This window comes from Calypte anna, chromosome 2, assembly GCF_003957555.1.
Source record: "Calypte anna isolate BGI_N300 chromosome 2, bCalAnn1_v1.p, whole genome shotgun sequence".
In the NCBI taxonomy this organism is placed as follows: Eukaryota; Metazoa; Chordata; class Aves; order Apodiformes; family Trochilidae; genus Calypte; species Calypte anna.
The window spans coordinates 9,762,938-9,782,083 of record NC_044245.1 but is presented as its reverse complement, the minus strand read 5'-3'; the positions used below and the strand labels follow the sequence as shown (position 1 = coordinate 9,782,083).

Genomic DNA, 19,146 nt, shown 5'->3' with positions numbered 1-19,146 from the left:
CCTGCCCCTCCTTGTCCTTCACCCCGTGGCAGTGCCCTGGGGGGATACAGAGCTGATGCCCACCAGTATGGACACAGCTCATATTGCAGCTGAATCATAAAATCATAGAAGGGTTTGGGTTGGGAGGGACCTTTAAAGGTCCCTGCAGTAATCAGGGACATCTTCATTCAGGTCAGGTTGCTCAGAGCCCCATCTACCTAACCTGGAACATTTCCAGAGCACCTACCACCTCTCTGGGCAACCTGTTCAAGTGTTGCACCACACTCATTGTAAATAACTTCTTCCTTATACCTAAGTCTGAATCCACTCTCTTTTAGTTAGAAACCATTATGCCTTGTCCTATGGCTACAAGCCCTACTAAAAAGTCTGTCTCCACCATTCTTATAAGCTCACTTTAAGTACTGAAAAGATTAAACCCATTTTAATCATTTAGAGTAATTCAGTTTTCCATGTCCCCCACAGTGAAGGCAATTTTAGTTCAAGAAATAGACTCCAAAAAATATCCAAACTTTTTCCACTGACTTACAGGAGAGCAGGCAGCACAAATGTTAAATACCATAACATCATATCAGCTGTGACTCAAATATTGAATCAACTGTAGTGCTGTGCACCACATAAGCCATCAGATCTTTCCTCTGATCATCTATCTTTAACACACCTTGCAAAGTAAAAATTAAGGTGTAATTGGCATCAACAATTTTTTCTTGTTCTACATATTTGAATATATTAGAAACATCCAAGGCAGGCTCTGGATAAAGCTAAGCTCTAGTAGTTGTAAATACAAGACTTAAAAATAATTTACTCTGGGCAAGGTCTGGGACACAGGGCATCACTACCAGAAAAATGTGTAAACATTTCTGGAGTTTTGTCAACAGTGATGCTTGCCCTGGCAAAATCTTCTAGTTGGAGGGAGGAAGGGTTCCATAGCTGAGTTCAGAGCTGGACTATTCACCTGAGAAGCAACTTTCAGGGTACTCTGGCTTCAAATAGCCCCACAGCTCCCTTCCTGCCATCTTCTGCACCCCCAAGCCAGCACCCACATGAGAGCCCAGGCAGCCACGCTGTGAACCTGAGCAGGGGACTTACCCAGGTTAAAAATAACACTCTTTTTGCAGGCTTATTTTTAACTCAGTGCCTAGATCCAGCTCATCGTGCAGCCACCCCAGCTAGGGCAGGGAAAGGGACAATTATCCGGGGGCTACTGGAGTCAGCATCCAAATTACAGCCTGATGTAAAAGGGCTTATTCTACTAATGCAAATACTAATTAAAAACCTTGCAGTTATTTCACTTGACAAACCAGTCTGGACAAGTTACTTTTCTAAGGGTTAATTCTGAAAATTAGGGTTTAAGCATTACTACTAACATATAAAAACAGTAATTAAAAGTTCAGTGTTCTGCTGCACCGGGTCCTCCCAAATGAAAAGCAGGTTCTGGGGAAAGAAAAATCAAACACAAGGTGCAGCATCCTAAAAAGCTGCGCTGGGACCAAAATCTGCCTTCTGCTCCAAGCAAGAAGAGCTGAAAAATAATTTCTGATAGCAAAGTGCTGCTACATGAAAAGGGAAAATATGGATCCTTTCACCTGTAATTAACCAGTAGAGGGCAATATTGCCTACGGTTGCCTACAACAGGGCAACGCTATCAGAAAACTCACTGCCAACTTGTATTTTTTTCAGAAATGCATGGATTTTACATCTCTAAGGCAAACTGCAAGTTCAGTTTATGGACTAGGTGGGTGCTTTGGGGGAGCAACCAGCTACTCTGGGGGGGTCTATGTGTGTTCCTGCAAAATATTTATAAGGCACAGATATAAAAACAACCAAGGCAGAGGATATTCTGGGTGACGTGGGATAGAGAAGCCATGAAGCACTTCCCAAAAGAGCAGCCCTGCATGAGCCAGCATTATTATTTTGTGTTACATTTCAGCAGTAACCATGTATGTCCTGGAACTGAACTCCCACCAAGGATCAGCAGTAATTAATGGCATGATAGTGATTTACAGGAATAGGCCAAACAAACCCAGGTAAACATCCTGAGGATATAAAACCCCTGATTTGCATTTACCATGTCACTTCCCATGCAAGAGGAAGCTGAGTCTCCGTGGTTCCCGCACAGCTGCCCTACTGCTATTTTCCTACACAACTAACCAAAAAAAATGCATATAATCAGGATTTCCCCCTGTATTAAGAAACCAAAAGTAGGTGCACCGGTTTGCTCAGTTCAGAGGAAGATTTCCTCGAGGCAGTGAGCAACACTCAGCCTTTCTTGAATGATTGCCAGCAAAGTGTCTTACTCCTACTTTGAGACTTTGAAGTTAAGAGGCCATGTACCTTCCAAAGCCCAGAGCAGGACTGCTGCCTCCAGAGAGGGCTCAATTACAAGTCTGATGTTAGTCTGAGCTGCTATCAGTGGTGACTAACAACAAAACAAGAGTGCTAAAGAAAAAAGCTTTGCTTGACTTTTTTTAATTTCTCTTGTTACAAGGGTTTGGAATTTACCCTGCACCTAGGGCAGGCACTGGAGTTTCTGGTGACTCAACTGCATCTGCTGGGACCGGGGAGACTGAGCTGACTCTGAAGGAGCAACTCAAAAAGAAAGAAAAGAAATGACCATTGAAATACATTTTTCTCAGGTCAAGAGCACTGCGGTCTGTAATGTGTTGATAAGGCTTTTGTACTGATGAACTTTTCTGCTGTTACATAAGCTCTGCTGTTAATATTTACCTCAGCAGAAGATGCCCAGGTTCTTCTGGCACTCAAGTCCAACATCTTCTGAGCAGTCTCATACTTGAGAGGAGCCTATTGGAGCTCAGAACTTACTCCATGGAAATAAACTCTCTACAGGCCTGGATTATTCTGGGCTGAAAAAACCCTGAAAATTAAGCGGTTCTTTTGTTTCTTCTCTAAAAAGCTCCATATCCAATATATTACAGCACAGAGAAAACATCAGGAGACCAAACAACTCTACTAATAAACACAGAAGTGGTCTAATCTAGGGGACCAAACTTGAAAGTTGTTTTCAGAAGCTTGACAAACACTATAGTTTTTTTCTAATTTCTGTTACAAGCAAGGGATGCTCCTAAGATAGCAAGGCCAGGGTATTTTCCAAAACCACATGTGCGCACACACATATACACACCCTTCCCCTGAAATTGTAGGCAACATGCTCAGCTAAGAAAATACTCTCTCATCATTACTGGAGGCTATGTTGAGCAAGTTCTTCTGATTAATTGTTCTTAAACTTGTTTCTAAATGCCAGGAAATACTAATACTGCAATGCTTAGCAGCAGGAGTTACAAAAGCCACTTTCAGGCTGTGCTCTCTTGGGTTTGTCAGACTTGACAGAAACTAAAATTTGCATCAAGTCCTCTTTGCAAAATACCACTGAGAGTGACACCCTTTTCTGTTGCTATTTGATACAATGCTTACTTGAAAAAGCAGACATTTTAAAAGCTACTGGTAAAAACATGCAAGCAGTCTCAAAAACCGAAAGCGCCTGAAATCATTCAGAAACCATCCGGGGAATGCCAGAGCAGCTGCCCCATCTGCACCACTGCTGCTAAAGGCAGAGATTTTTGTAAACCCCAAGGGGATTTTATTTCAGCACTGCAGTTCATTGGCTGAAGCACAGGATGAAGGACGACATTTTGAGCTGTCTCACTCACATCAGTGTCTTTCCCCACTTCTTAGCTTACACGTCATTTTAATTCCGGTGCAACCACACACCCCTCAATGCCACTGTTAGAGTTAAAGAAAGAAGAGGAGGAGATTCAGGGCTTGCTGTGGTGACAGTTGTCCTTCCTGCACTGGGTCTCACTGCTACAACTCAAACCCTCTGATTAGGTTTGTAACTTCAGGGATTTGGGCCAGACTGTCCCAGGCCAGAACCAGCACTGCTACCACCTCTGCCATGGGAAATGGGCATTTCTTGTTAGGGGGAGAACAAGTCCACAAGTGGCCTGAGATCGCAGGGAAAGTGGGGGTGAAGTCCCTAAGAAGAGATGGGGGGAAAATTAAGGGGATGGGATTTGGGAAAAAAGGACAGAGACTGGTGGAACGACTCTTGCATAGCTATTTCTGTCCTGAGAGAGCCATGGCTGCAGCACGTCCAGTATCCAGGAAAGGGCAGGGCTCAATACTTTCTGCTCACACATAGCAATCCTCTGCCCTTCTGGCTTTAGAAGCTGGCAATGGGCTCGTTCCTTTTATTTTTGCCCTCGTATCCAGCTGCTCCGGTGCCAGCTCCGCTGTTCCTACCCAGCCCATCCCCCTATGGCACAGGGCTGGGGCAGGGAAAGCCCCATGCTGGGGCTGCTTACCCTCCCTGCCCTGCAGCAGCTTTCTTAGGAAGCTCAGCCTCTGGATTTGCTTTTTGTTTTTTGTTTTTTTTTTTAATATAGCCATCTGTATTTTACATACCAGCCCCATACACGCCTAAATACCCCAGTATATTCAGCCCAGCATGTGCCAACATGAATCCTGCAATCCCAGCACACTGAGCTGCTCAAAACAGCAACGTTTCGCCACAAAGAGACCCAGGTCTGCAAGAAATTGGGTAAAAGAAATGAGCTCACACCATACACTAACTGCAACAGCCTTGCAAATGGGTGCTTTGAAAGGAGAGGTCATCCTGTTGTTGGCCTGAGAAGCTACATGGGGATCTGTATCTAAAGCCTCTGTTGAGTGGCACCACATCTCTGCAGCCTGATGTAAAGACAGGAGAGTTGCTGAGAGCCTGGGTTCACCTCCTTGCTCCCAAAACTTCTATAATAGAATGGTTTGGGTTAGAAAGTACCTTAAAGATCATCTCATTCCAACCCCCCTGCCATGGGGTCATCTCCCACTAGACCAAGTTGCTCGAAGCCCCAAACTTACATCTCAGGAGAGCTTTTAAAGCCCAGTGGATGGTCCTAGCTTAAATTTGAGGCCAGAGAGAAAGAAGTGCAGGCTGAGCACATGCAGCCTTCTGCAGTAACTTTGCTTCTATCAAAGCCTGTACAGATTACATGAACTGCTTTCATCTTAAAGATTTGGGATGTGGAAAATGCAAATGGCAGGAGATAACGACTCCCTGCGTTTGCAGCAAGCAGAGAGATGACCCCATTTGCATGCTGCCATTCAAAGTGAATTTTATTAAATTTAGAAGACTTTATCACACCGGGGTCTTTTATTCATTGCTGCATGAATTTTGAAAGGCAGCAAAGAGCAAGGAACGAGCTTTGCGGCTTGACACATATAAATACAACCTAGCAAGATTTCAAGCTCAGAGTTTGAACAAATGGACCTGATTTTTAAACAGCAAACGACATTACTCAAAAGATGATGCTATCTACACTTTCAGGGTCATGTCAGATCCTTAACAGTTTCCTTCAAGTCACCCTGTATGCCACTCTTGCAGTGCTGTTGGCCAGATCCCCTGAAAAAGCTGAGGCAGGGGGTCCTACTCTTGGGGCTTCTCTCTCAACAAACCCTAGACAACCTGAAGGTGAGATGGTGCTCAGATCACTGGAACAGACTCCCTCTCTTACATGGCCCCTCTTTGTCCAGAACTGGTATCACTGGTATCAGAATTCTCATTTGAGTTCAATATTTGGAGCTTTTTTCATCTCACCTATAACTCAACCTCAGGCAAAAATGACAGGAAGCCTCGCAGCTCATGTTTCCTTTTGAAACTGCACTTTGAATTACAAAACCAAATCTTATTGAGAAAAAAAAAATTAAAAACTTAAAATATGAAATAAAATGAAATAAACCACGATGCAACTAGGTGCAACCCAGCCTGGACCTCTGCCACATAACCAGACACGAGGCACCTTCCACCAGCATTTCCTCTCTCCCTGTGCCTGACTGATCCCCACAAACTTTCAAACCTTTCACATTTGTGCTCCAGAACCTCCCAGTACCAGATGAAATGGCCCCTTTGCTGCCCTGAGAGACAAGACTGATTCTTGCCTTCAGGACTTAGCACCACCAGGCCCACCAAAATTGGCTTGTAATTAGAAAACTCCATGCAGCAAGCAAAGTGATCTTCTGCTTTCACAATCAACAGATCTTCATAACAGACATCATTAAACATTTTCATGTGGCCCTCACAAAAAGAAGCATCTCCAGACCAGTTCTAAGCAAGCCCTAGTTTGCAAATTTTAGTCTTGTTATGTATTTTCCCATTATCAGCTTTACACTGTTCTTCAAAACCTTAATGTACAGTAAATCCAGATTACCATAAGAGAACAAAATTACATATAAAGCAAAAAGCTATGCTGTTAAATTTAAGAAGAATCTCATGAGTGACTTCAGAAAAATGTGATGAATGACTTCCCCAGCTGTTTTGTCAACACTTCCATAGTAATTTGGCAAAAGCACAAAATCACCAAGTTTATATTTTCATCAAATGGATATTAGTGCTGTTGAAATCTCACAGGACACAGGACAGTAAGAGTAAGCTCCATGTTTTACACTGTACTGCCCACACTCAGCTTGTAACCTCCCATCTTTTCAGGTTAGTAATTGAAAAATATTCTCCCTTCAACCCTGAGTCAGTAACACCACACAAGGGGTTTCACACAGTAATTATAAAAAAGAGAGATCTCTTCCCTCTCTGATTATACCCCACAACGTGTTCATTCCTCATCCATTCCTATGTTACTAGGGCAAGCAAATCCCAACTCCAAGTGCCTACACACATCCCTGTTTTACAGAGCTTCGTGTACAAAGACCTTCTTTTAATTTACCCTGAAAATGACACATGCTCTGAGTAACAGAGGTCCCTTCTAACAGCTCAGTATTTTTTTATGCCTTCACCACAAAATCCAGTTCTACTTTTGACATATTCCTAACTAAACTGCTAGAGAACTGAACTGTTCCTTGGTATTCTGTTTGATAATACTGACACGCTAATGAGGAGTCTGAAAAAAATAGCATTTCAATACTAATTTTGACTAAATATGGTCTTTAATTAGGGGCATGCACCTCCCAAGGTGTAAAACTTTTTGTTGTTTGGCATCTCCAATCCATCAGGGAACTCTCAAAGTTGCCAAATGTTGGTTTTGTTTTTTTTCCCCACTCACAGTCAAGCTATTCAGCCTGTGCCTTAAAATTCATTACAGTTTAGATATACAAGTAATTTTTCAAACACAGACATACATACACGCAGAAATTTTTCTGTGTATACTGCTCAAACTGGAATTCTGACCAAAATAACCAATAAAAGGAGAGCACGGGAATTAAAATTCTCAAATAAAAAAAAACCAACAAACAAACAAACACCAAACTAGAAACACGACTACAACCCAACAACAACAATACTTACAATTGTCTTTTGTGCCTGGGACTGGTATTGTCAGTCAGTTTACACGCTTCAGCTGCAGAGATCCAGTGGCAACAGGGAACGTTTTACCAAGAGAGCTTTTTCAGTTTTGGAAATGGAAGGAGTTCAAAGAATGACATCAGTCCCAGCTTGGTGTACTCAGTGTGGCCACTCATCTCCTGGGAAAGCCAGCTCGGAATTGCCCATGCCTGGAGCCATGGCTGTTCCAATCCTATGTTGCTGCAGCAGCACCATCCCATCCCATCCCACCTTCTCCTTTTTCTAACACACCTGAGGTCCACAGGACAAAGCACCAAGGGCAGTAACAACCATTTCGAAACACAAACTTCAGAACAAAAGCAAAAAGGAGGCAACCAGTATTTAGGAGCTATCACAAAGGCAGAGAAATGGGAAGACACTGCATCCCAGACAGGAGCTAAGAGCCCCTGAGTGCCCATATCTCTTGGAAGATGTGCCCACAGAAGGGATTCACCCACCAAAACTGCACAAAAGGACAACTCAGCCCCTGAAATTGCAGTAAGAAGCTTCTGCTCAAAAATCACCTGGTATATGGATATACCTGCATCTCTTGTAAAGGCAAAAAAGGCTTTTCCAAATATTGAAGTGACTACTTTTCAGCAGACTCATTATAGTGTGTTATCAATGTCTGAAAAACTTTAAAAACCTCATCAAAACTGCAGAGGTTTGAACTGTTTAACTACAGATTTGTACAACCAGCAGCCCAAGGGGCTGCACCCAGCAAAGCTAATCCACCAGCAAGCAACACATGCCAAGAGTTTCACCAAGTCAAACTTCATTTATGCTACAGCATTTCTCCTTAGCCATGTAAGATCATTACTGCTGCCTTTACAGGGCTGAAAATGTCCTGCAGTCAGAGCTGTGATATCAAAAGGAAACCTAAGGCAGATGCACAATAGATAAGACTTTCACCTACATTTTTTATCATGCAAGTCAGCAACTGACAAAAAAAAGTCCTACTCTTTGCAGTTCAGAGAACATTTCATCACTTGCCAGTTAAAATTCTGACTTTGCCTAACTCCTGTTATTGGATGCAGCCTGGGATCTCTGCAGAAGCCATCTCTTTTTACAGTGATTTTTAAAAATACTAAATGAACACCTGTTTTTCTAACAAAAAAGTTGCTTACTCAAGATTGAGCAGTAGAGTGGAAATAAAATTATGGGAGCCAAGGCAGTAATTTCACCTTCCAGGAGATGGCACTTCTTTGCCAAAGCCTTCAAAGCACTGTCTATTGAGAGGACAAAGCAATAAATAAAACCCATTTGTTGCAGCACTAATATGATAGTAGCTAAGTCAATGATGACAGTTCAGCTGGGACCTCAGACTGTCCATCTCCACCACCATTTCATCTGAAAGTATGTAAGGGGCTGCATTTTAAGTGAGAATTAGCCAGAAAAATAGAAAACAAGAGGCTTTTACCTGTTACCAATGTATCATCTAACCTACATTAAAGCTGCCCTTCAAGTTGCTGGGTTGGCCCTGTGAAACTTATAGATCCATACCAAGCAATGGAGACACCAATAATTTGGGGAATTTTGCTGCCACATGCAGAAAGCACAAGAGTGAGCTGAATCTGGGGCCAAGTGTGAACAAAAGGCTGGCTTTTTGTTTCAGGAGGAGGTGGGAGGTGCAAGGCAAAATCTTCCCCTCACATAGCTCTCATTGAAGAAGGATTTCTACTATTGGAAACTATTCTGTCCAGGGCAATGAGCAACCCCCCTGCAACACAGCACAGGCACTCAGCTTCCTCAGTTATTCTACGAAAAGGGTTACCAGGGATGCAGTCATCTCCTTCTATAAACATTTCAGCAGCAAAGAGCATATGGGATCTCAGCAAGTGTTAGAGAAGGGAGAGTGGAAACCACGTAAGAGCAATTAAGTTTTTGGTTTTGATTTCGTTCAAGAGCAGGGAGGCTGAAACACCTGTGTCTTCTCAGAAACATCCTTTATTTCTCTAGGCTGAGCTGCTTGTGAAGGAGTGATTGATTACAAGAAGTATCTTCTCGATTATTCACTGCATTACAAAGCATTTAAACTTCACCTTGAATGACACCTTTCCAGACAGAGTTGCATTCCTCAGTCACAGAATTATTAATGACTACAAAACTACTGTGGAAGGATTCAGGACAAAAATCATTCAACTTTCTTGTAACCTCCCAAACAAGCCCATCTTCCAATTCTTTGGGCCAATACCCTCAAGATGGATTAGGGTAAACTAATACCAATGTTTCACAAATACTTCAGGAAATTAGATAGTCCCTCCACTTGCAATAGATACTGAAAGTGAGATGCTGAACAGTAGCAGCTGGCATTGCTGTAACAGCTTGAAAATATGAATATGCATAGTAAAGCCTAATATTCATTTTACTTAACAGTGGTAAAACCTCTCATCTACTTTGTCACTTCCTACCTGATCATCTAGAGAAACTCCTGTGTTTCACCTAAGAATACCCAGTGATATCTTTTCCAGAGATGTAACAGGGAACTCAAGTTGTACAAGGGAACAGAATTCATTTTCTTACTCCTTAATAGGTTCCATAGAGGATGCAACTCAACAACTTCGAAGCTCCTTGGAAAATATGGATAAAATTGATGATTCCTTTGCTCTGACAAGTTACAGCTCTGGTACATTTTTAATTAGTTCTGAAGTGGTTTTCTACTAATGAACACTCAACACATATGAGGTGTACACTGTATGCTTTGCCAGTTACAGGATTTCTGTCGATAGACTTCTTTGAAGCCAGAAAAGGGCAGAGCAGACCAATGTGGCACTTGTGCTTTTCCAGTCACAAGTTTCCTTGTCACTACATCTGAGTCTCCACCAGTGAAGCTGGGCTGCTTTCATTCTGCTCTAAGGGGGAAAGCCTTCTGGTTTTTTTCATTGGTACAGAGAGGAGACTGCACAAAAGCTATTTTAAGGGCTGAATATTTAGTTTCCAAAGTATGATTAATCCAACCAGAGAAGAACTATGACTTAGTTCTGGAATCCCAGAACTCTCCAAGCAGGATACCTTCCCCAGAAAATTAGGAAGGACCTAGAAATACCAAGATTTTGCCATCTAAGAGTTACTGTTTTGGGTTTGTTCCAAGCTATGTTTTATGGTTATGTAACTCGGCAGTATTTGGGTCGTAATTCCAGGACTTTGCTTGTCCACAGGCTTCTCTTAGAAATAAACACAACAAATGCAGCTCTGGGTGTTCATAAAACCCAAATACACATCTACAGGTTTTTTCACACCCTGTAGGAGACATTTCCACAGGGAACAGCCAGAGCAGCTTTTCTGACATACTGCTATCTTAGGTACTCAGCACACTACCAAGATGATACAATTAAGAAAAAGGCAGCTTTCTTTTTCATCTGTTACTCAAAATTCAAAACATGTATATTGATATCCACATTAAGATTTAACATACACTAAAAATAAAACCCTGACACTGTTAAAACACTGCCCACATTTAAGAAAAAGAATAGTTCATTTAAACTTCATCTTGGGAGCTGGAATTAGGCTCTCTACACTTTGAGGTCTATTATTGGCGAGAGTACAAGAGATATACAAGGGCTCACTACAATCCAAATTCCAAATCAAATTCCATGGGATTGTCATCACTGCCCTCACCCTGGTTCCTCCTCCTCACCAAGCACCCAATTTGTCCACTACTAAACAACTACTTACCTTAAGAGATCCAGAACTCTTCTCCCACATGAAGTCCACTCTTGGTACCTACACATTCAAAACTGGATGCTTTAGGGCAACAGTCATCAGGGAGTAACATCTATGCCCCAGATCCAAGGGCTTCCTCCTATCTTCCCAGCTATCCTGCTTCCTCCAACAGGCAAGGAAGCAGCCTCTGCATGTAGCCCCAACCATCCCTCAAATTCCTCCATCACAAAACATCCCCCAGCCTCAAAACTACAGGAAGAGAATGCTGTGTATTAATGTCAACACAACAGGAGAGGGAAGGAAGAAGCTGACACTGAGGAAAGGCCTGAGGGAACACTGTGCCCTGTGCTGTGCCCTGTGCCCCAGCCTCCTGCACGGCTTCTCTGTAGAGCCCAAACACTCACTTATCACTAAAGTACATTTTCTAGAAAGCTACTCTTTTAAGATGCTGGAAGCTGGAGAAAACACCTCTTGACAGGTTCTTCAAACAGTTAATCACCCATGTGTTAAAAATGCATGTTTATCTTCCAATTTGGATTTGTCTAGCCTCACACAAATGTTTATACTCTCCTTGCAAACAAGGTGACCTTTAATACACGCACTTTTATCTTACTGGTGTATAGTTTTTTTTTTTAATCTCCATGGAATTTGGCACACCATCCTGAGGCTGCAGAAGCATCTACTTGCAGCCTCTGCATCATCTGAGAACTTTGGGTTGGCAGAGAATGGGCAAATGCCCACTGCTTCTGCATTCACTGCAGTAACTCTTCCTCAGGTCTTCCTGATGAGAAAGGTCAAGGCCAAATGACAAAAAATGTTCTTGAAATTTAAGCCAACAGCACCCAAACAGGCTGTGTTGGTTTCCTGCTTCTTCCTTACTCATTTCATGCCCTGCAAGTTTACCTTAAGAAGCAGCATTGTGCTTATCAAGGTTGTTAAGATTTGCCTTTCTTGGTGCTAGAACATAACACTAGAAAAGCTGGAAGTAGCACTACACACACTTAATCAAAGAAGCACTTTGTTGGTTGTCCTAACACAGGAGGTGCATCTTCCCAAGAGAGTATTTTCTACTTCTTTGCACTTGTTCAGGAGTTTAGTCAGAGACTGAGAGCAGGAGGTTTGTGAACATCACTCCTGGTTGCAGCAGTACTAACCCAGTACTAACCATTAAGTAAATGTCCAATTCTCTACAGAAAAGAGTTCTCCTGAACTGAAACTGCCCACAGTTTGTACAGAAGAGCTGAATAATGCACTTTAGTTACTGAAGTGCAGTACACTTGATGATAAGGACCTGCCTGCATTTCCTGTAAGCACCCAATGGTAAGAAATTCATATGTCAAGATTAGGAGACTAATTCTGGGAGGTGTCTGAGTGACTTCTTAACAGTGCATGTCCAAATAAATCAAAGTATCAAAGTGCTTTCTGATGTGAGGCAGTATCAGTGTGGAAAGCCTGGCCAAAGCCCTGTGAACTCAGAAGGTTCAGTCCTTCCAAGCTCAGACACTGGAAGAAAGTCTGAGCCTTGACCAAATTAGTTTTCTTCATTTTCCTACAGAAATACTTTAATAGAGGAATCCGGACCAATTTTAAAACATCCAGTCTAGTTCCCTTTGGAAGAAGAGACTGACACTACAGAACATGCCCTTTCACATAAGCAAGATGGAGCATTCTGTTGCAGACAAATACCACAAAAGGATGACAAATTCAGATTTAGTTTCTATGCTGGGTTTTGTGCTGCTCGCTGCAAAAGGCAGCTGCCAACTGTACGCCTAGGAAGGAAGTTTGCAGAAACCAAAGTTTTAAGAATCACCATAAGCCTCTAAAAAATTGTTTTCTTGATCGCACCTTTAATTTCAAAAATCACCTGGTTTTAGTGATTTTAAAATTAATTCATTATGCTGCAAAAGCTAACATTATTTTAAAAGACAGAGAAGAGAAAATTCTACTTAAGAGCATTCTTTTAATAACACTTTTTACTTCTGAATAAAATATGCTTTAATCCTCACAATTACATTTCCAAGGTGGTATCTTCTCAGGCAGAAACATTTAACTTCCTTTAGTTGGAAGGTAATTAGCACTTCAGCCCACCACTGAAATCCACCGCACACCAAGATTCCCCAGCTCTCAGATCTGGGTACCATCACATTCAAGCTGCTGTGTATCTTTTGGACACAGTAAGCATGACAGGGGATAAAGTATTCCTGGGGGTTTTCAATTAACTTTCTACCACCTGTTTTAAGTAAGATAACACCTAACCCAGTGCTGTGTGCCAGAACATCATTTTCAGAGACGTTTCAATGAGCTTGAATCAGCACTCAGCTTGCACAGGTTCAGGGCTATGGCTCAGATGGTCACAGCACTTGAAATTTTTGTTTAATCTGACAGCAGCATCTCAGAAGTGAGAGTTCCGTTCTGTGAATACATGACCTGTACAGCAGAGTATAAACCAACCATCTTCTGCTCTAACTTTTCAGTATCACACCTCACCCAATCTTCAGTCAAGGTGTTTTTCCAAAAACAAAGCAGATCAAGCAGTAAACTATACCAATTAAAGCAAAAGGCTCTGTCTGAAACACTAACGAAGTGTATTTGCTCCATTCCAACCTTACTGCAAGGTAAGAACCATTTCAGATTTTCAGGTGGAAGATAAAAGGCTTTTTACTTAAAACAAGAAAACCCAAGATCAGAAAACCCAAACTGTCCATGCTGAGTACTACATAAAACAAGTCTATGATCACAATTCAGTCCCAAACGAACCAAGACCAGAGAGAGTAGACAGTGCAAACAAATTTCCTTTTCTTACATTCAAAAAGTAAAGTTTCAAAGGCCAACTGACTACTGAATGGCAGATTATGTCTGCACTCCAACAACCTTGTGAGAACACCATGACTTAACAATGAACCTCAATACTAAGACATCCAAATATCATGACCAAAGAGAGGTTTTCTAAAAGCACTTTTGAAATCCTTTGTGAAAAGGTGAATGAGAATTCAAATACTAAGTTAAAGTTTTGCATTAGCACCAAGTGCTTTTGAAAAGTTCTCTGATCATAACCATCATACAGCTGTAAGCAATACAACCACCACATAAGTAAACACCATCCTGTCACAATCACAGCCTGCAAAGCAGGAAACAGTCACTTTTCAAACAGAAGCAAATTCAGGAACACAACTCAGGTTTCCAAAAATAAAATCTAACTTTATCACCTGGTCTGAAACACAGAAGCAGAGCTACAAAGAAAAAACAACCCTTCACTTTATACCTAAACACCAGTACACTGAAGGAGGCAAGCAAACAGGACAGTCAAACACCAACACTGACAGGGAGATATAAAACCACTGGCCTTGTTTAGAGAGATTTTTTTTAGTCTTTCACAAGGCTTATTTTCAGAATCCTAACACTAACTCCATCAATTAATCACGAGCTGATACAGCACACATCTTACAAATGCTACACAGACTTACTCTGTGAGCAGCTTTGTCACATACCACAAAACACTGCCTGTGATTCCCAACAGAGAAAGCATTGTAAGAACCAAGAACTACAACAGATCCAGCAACGCTGAGCGTGAGGCATTCTAAGGCAAGATCCCAAAGTTCTGCAGTAAAGCCAAGTGACAGGGGTAGGTGCCATGCAGCTCAAAGAAAAACTTGTGTTACAGTGTATTGCATTGAAATTACTGCCATGCATAAGAGACCAAAAAGAGGTTGCACCAAGAAAAAGCATTACAAAGTTCTTGTATTCTACCAATGAACTTTGAGGCAGAGCATGGAAGAGTAAGGGACTCAGCAGGTTCAAAAACTCCACCTTTGTTTTTCCAAACCAATGGAGGAAGCTTAGTTTAAGCTGGATGGTGACCCTAAATATTCAAAATTAATGAAAAAATGGTATTTTTAAACAATATCTGCTTCTATAAGTTACAGCATCCCACTGCACATTTTATGCCTAGCATTTACTAGATTAAGTATATTTTCTGGTATGTATTTTGTGCTATTTTGGTCAAAATTGAAATTTAAGTAATTATGCTGCTCTTGAGGATCCATCATTTCCACTGAGTAGGTTTTGTACATATATGCAAGTTATGTATTAATAAGGAACAATATAAAAAACTCATTTCAGCAGCACATTTTACAAAGTCTAAATATGTAACACGGTAGGAAGAAATGGAATCAGCAAGCATAGAACAAAGGTTCATTTTGTGTATATAATGAAGTTGGATTTAAGAATAAAGAGTAGTGTTATTTTAGAAAAACTGTGTTCTACATTTTTAAACAGTTGGAGACTACTAGGCTTGGGTCAAGTGTAAGATTACCATTTTTTACATCTGGAACAGGAACTGCCAATACAGTTGTATACTTGGAGCAAGCCCAAGTATCCATCAGTTCAACCTCCACCCTACCCCATTGCTGGAGGTATGAGTACCTGCTGACTACTGTAGAAAACCTTTCAGATTCCTTCTGCTTCCTCCTGACTCATTTCTTCCTGTCTGTAAGTTAGTGATTTGCCAGTCTCTCTTTCTACCAAGAAATTACAGTGCTGCATTTTGTCAAACCTTGGCAATAACCAGCTTCACAGATCTGAAGGCAGAAAAGAGACTATCAAACACTGGATCTTCAGCAAATTTAGGGGGTTAAAAGATTTCATTATAGAATCCTGGAGAGAAGTGTTTGTAGATAATACTCTAAGATAGACCACACTTTCCTGGGTAAGATGATCTAAGGCAGATGGGTACAGATTTGCAGCAGCAGCTCTGCTATCATAACTGCATTATCTACCTGAGCTAGGTAATTTAAATTGCTAAAGAAGATTATCCCTGACTAAAACAGAAGGTGAAGTTTGGCACCTTAATGTAAAAACTTACACATATCCACAGGAAGGAATTCAAACTCAACTCCAGATTGTCCTAATTTTATTTGAGTTGGTTAACCAATTTTGAAGCACTTTTTACAGTTTACAGAACTTAAAGGAGCACACTGTGTCCTATAAATATAAATTAACATTTTTAATAATTCAAGACATCACAACAAAGCCAGATTTCGAAATAAATTGTGTTCAGTTATCTGGATCAAGAAGGAATATACATGGGGAAGGTAAAACCAGCATTAACAAGAAAACAGTTTAGTTTTAAACTGAGTTTGTGCTTCTACACCAAAAACACAACAATGAAGTAACAAGAACTCTGCGAAGAACTTGAAAAGGTACATAACTTCTCTAGTCCCAAAACCAAAGTACATATTTATTTCTTCTTCTACCTGTTTTGTCTGGATCTATGAAATTAGCATTAATGGTAGAGGGACAAAGGTAAGATATACTAACATTACTGTAAATATTTACTCTGCTGTAGCATTTTGATAGATTGCTGATCTGGGTTGACTTGGTTTTCCTGCATGATAAAATAGTGTATCTTTTCAATATATTTAATAATCAGCATATTCGTTAGCATAAAGCAGATGTTGTTCAGAAAAAAGACATTAAGAGTACATGAAAACACCATGCTTTTTTTTTTTTTTTTTTTTTTAAAACACTAAGCCACCCTGAAGAATTTGTTGAAGGCCAGATGTTCAAAGCTGGTGCACAGACAAAAACTGCACATCCATGATTTAAGCATAAAACTACCCACAGCCTGGTAGGTGCTAAGAAATGCCAATACTTCTCTGCATGCTCTATGACATAGAAATCAAGTCACCTTTTACTAAACTTTGAAAATCTGGTCTTAAGTTACAAATTAACACTTTGCTTCACACCTTTAACTTAACAAAAGGCAGTCATCAATCTTTCAACTTTTGTTTGATAAGTGAGATACGCTAACCCTAGGAATTTTATACAAAACTGATCCAAAGAAATTATACTTTTTCTCAAAATAAGCAAAAAATCCTTATGTTCAGAAAGTCCTTTTAAATTATTAAATGTTTTCCTGTGTATTTATGTTCACTACAGATTAATTTTGGAAGTAATTGCAGAACTTAGAACTTTAGAAATCTTTTTAATTTTTAAACAGGGGGAGTTACTTTGGGCCTACAGAAAACAATTTATGCATTAGGGCATAGTTGAGAGTTAGAGTTAGCCTCTGAATTAGAGAGTTAGCCTCTGAATGCTTCAGATACAGGTTTAGAAAAGCAATTAAGTTATCATGTTTTCACTCACATTGAAGAAAACATCTGCAAAGAAAAAAGGCCCTCATCCTTAAGACTGAAGAAAAAGGTGGTAGAAAATAAAAGCGCACTGTTTTCCCAAGTTGCCCAAATCACACACAGACACAAGAAGGTTACAAATGCCATTCATGAAAGAATGCACCACAAACATCAGCATTTATTCATTTTGAATTTTTTTTTTGTACCAAATGACAAAAGACCCAGCTCACTGGCTTCACTTTTGTTTACCTTTTGCTTACATTACACATTAAAACATTTGTCAAAACTTACTAAGCTGTCTGCATTCATGCACAACTATAAAACATCCTTAATTTATTTAAACCAGAAATGCATTACCAGAAATGTATTAACATTGTTCACTACTAAACATTAAAAAAAAAAAAAAAAGAAAAAACAAAAAACAAATAAACAAACAAACAAACAAAAAAAAAGCTGAAATCATTAAAAAGATTATCAGGTTATTCTGGAAATGTTAACTTCACAGCAGACTTAAACTACTAATTGGCTCACATTTCAAACAAATTGGAAAAAGCAAGATTCATGCTAGTGTTAGTGTACATCTCGCCCTAGCACTACTGAAGGATCATGGTTCACCTCGATCGTATATAATAAAAAGAAAAGTGCATACAGAAATTTACAACAATTTTGAGGACAAAAAATGGTCCAATTTATGTGGTCCCAACAATTAACTCAAAAGTCTATGACAAATACTAGCTTCGGTGAGCTATTTATACTACTTAAGTACGGATATACAGAAAGTTGAGTTCTTTTGAAATCTTCAAAAAATGTTCCTGTCACTCCTCAAATGGTGGCTGTTATAGCTTAAAATTTCTGTTAAATGCGTGCGTTGAATTACTTGTTATCCAAGCGCAGCCGCTGCTCCTTACCATTTATTGTTAGCGACCTTAACTGGCCATCTTCTTCGACTTCTACTCTCTCGTGTCCATTCTCAAAAATTCTGTAGGACAAAAAACCCAGTTAGCCACTGTAAAGCATTGTAAGCAGGTTGAAAATACACACCAGTCCGAGGTTTTTTGATAAAAAACTATAATGGAACACCACCTCCTTAATGCTTATGTAGTTAACAGCACAGATGCTCTGAATAGTAACCATCTGTGTTCCCCCACTGATATTGCTTATTTATAGCATGAAAATTGCTTCCTGGAAGTTGGAATCCCCCAGTTTGTAGAGTTCAGAGTCACAGCTGTCACTTCATACACTATCACAGTTGTACTGAACCTGTACTATTACGAAAAACCAAATGTCTGACAGATCAGCTGTGCAATCAATCAATGCATTTAGCACCTACCTGGGTGTTAAATGCATCATGTACCAGATCCAGTCACAGGTTTGCATAATGTAAGGCACACAAGACAGTCTTTAATTCACTTTTCATTTTAGCAGGACAATTTATTTGGAGACTTAAGGTGTACCAAGTTTATGACCAGCACACACACTGCAAATATAACTTATCCCCAACTGAAAGGAGAGATGATATTGAAGATCTCTATGGGATTGGAGGGGGGAGGGGGGGGTTATTTCTTTGTTTTAAAAATAAGGAATGTTTTAATTATTTTTAGAGTATTTAACTCGTACCTAATTTTTAAAATATCTGGGGATTTTTCCCTCATGATTCAAATGAGGAAACCACAAATTCTTCTGGAGATCGGATTTTTTTTATGTGGTTCTTTCCCTTTTATAAATGGGGAAACAGCTTTCTCCTTGAAGCAAATTATTGCTCAAGTAAGATTTTTATGGAGTACGCTGGGATATGCATCTTCTTTAGCCTTAGCTACCTTGTAAGCAGACATTCTTCAAAGTAACAGCACTCAGAGATACTAAATGTGCCTTCCTATATGTGACTTTTTTTCTTGTTTCTCCTCCCACTTTTTAAATACAGTAACAAAAGATATGGCAGCAGAATACCCGATTTAGCCTACTTTTTAATATTGAAACAAACATGGTGCCTTCACTTCTACTGCATAA

At 40.2% G+C, this 19,146-nt stretch overlaps 1 protein-coding gene across 4 annotated transcripts in view; it reads right to left on the bottom strand.

Annotated features, from left to right (window-relative positions):
• The window catches only part of DNAJB6 (DnaJ heat shock protein family (Hsp40) member B6), a 58,349-nt gene that overhangs the window by 13,478 nt on the left and 25,725 nt on the right, over positions 1–19,146 (bottom strand). For all 4 annotated transcript variants that reach the window (XM_030445525.1, XM_030445523.1, XM_030445526.1 and 1 more), the window contains exon 8: positions 18,048–18,118. In XM_030445525.1, the coding sequence (XP_030301385.1) occupies positions 18,048–18,118 (71 nt within the window). The remainder of the gene's footprint in view (positions 1–18,047; positions 18,119–19,146) is intronic.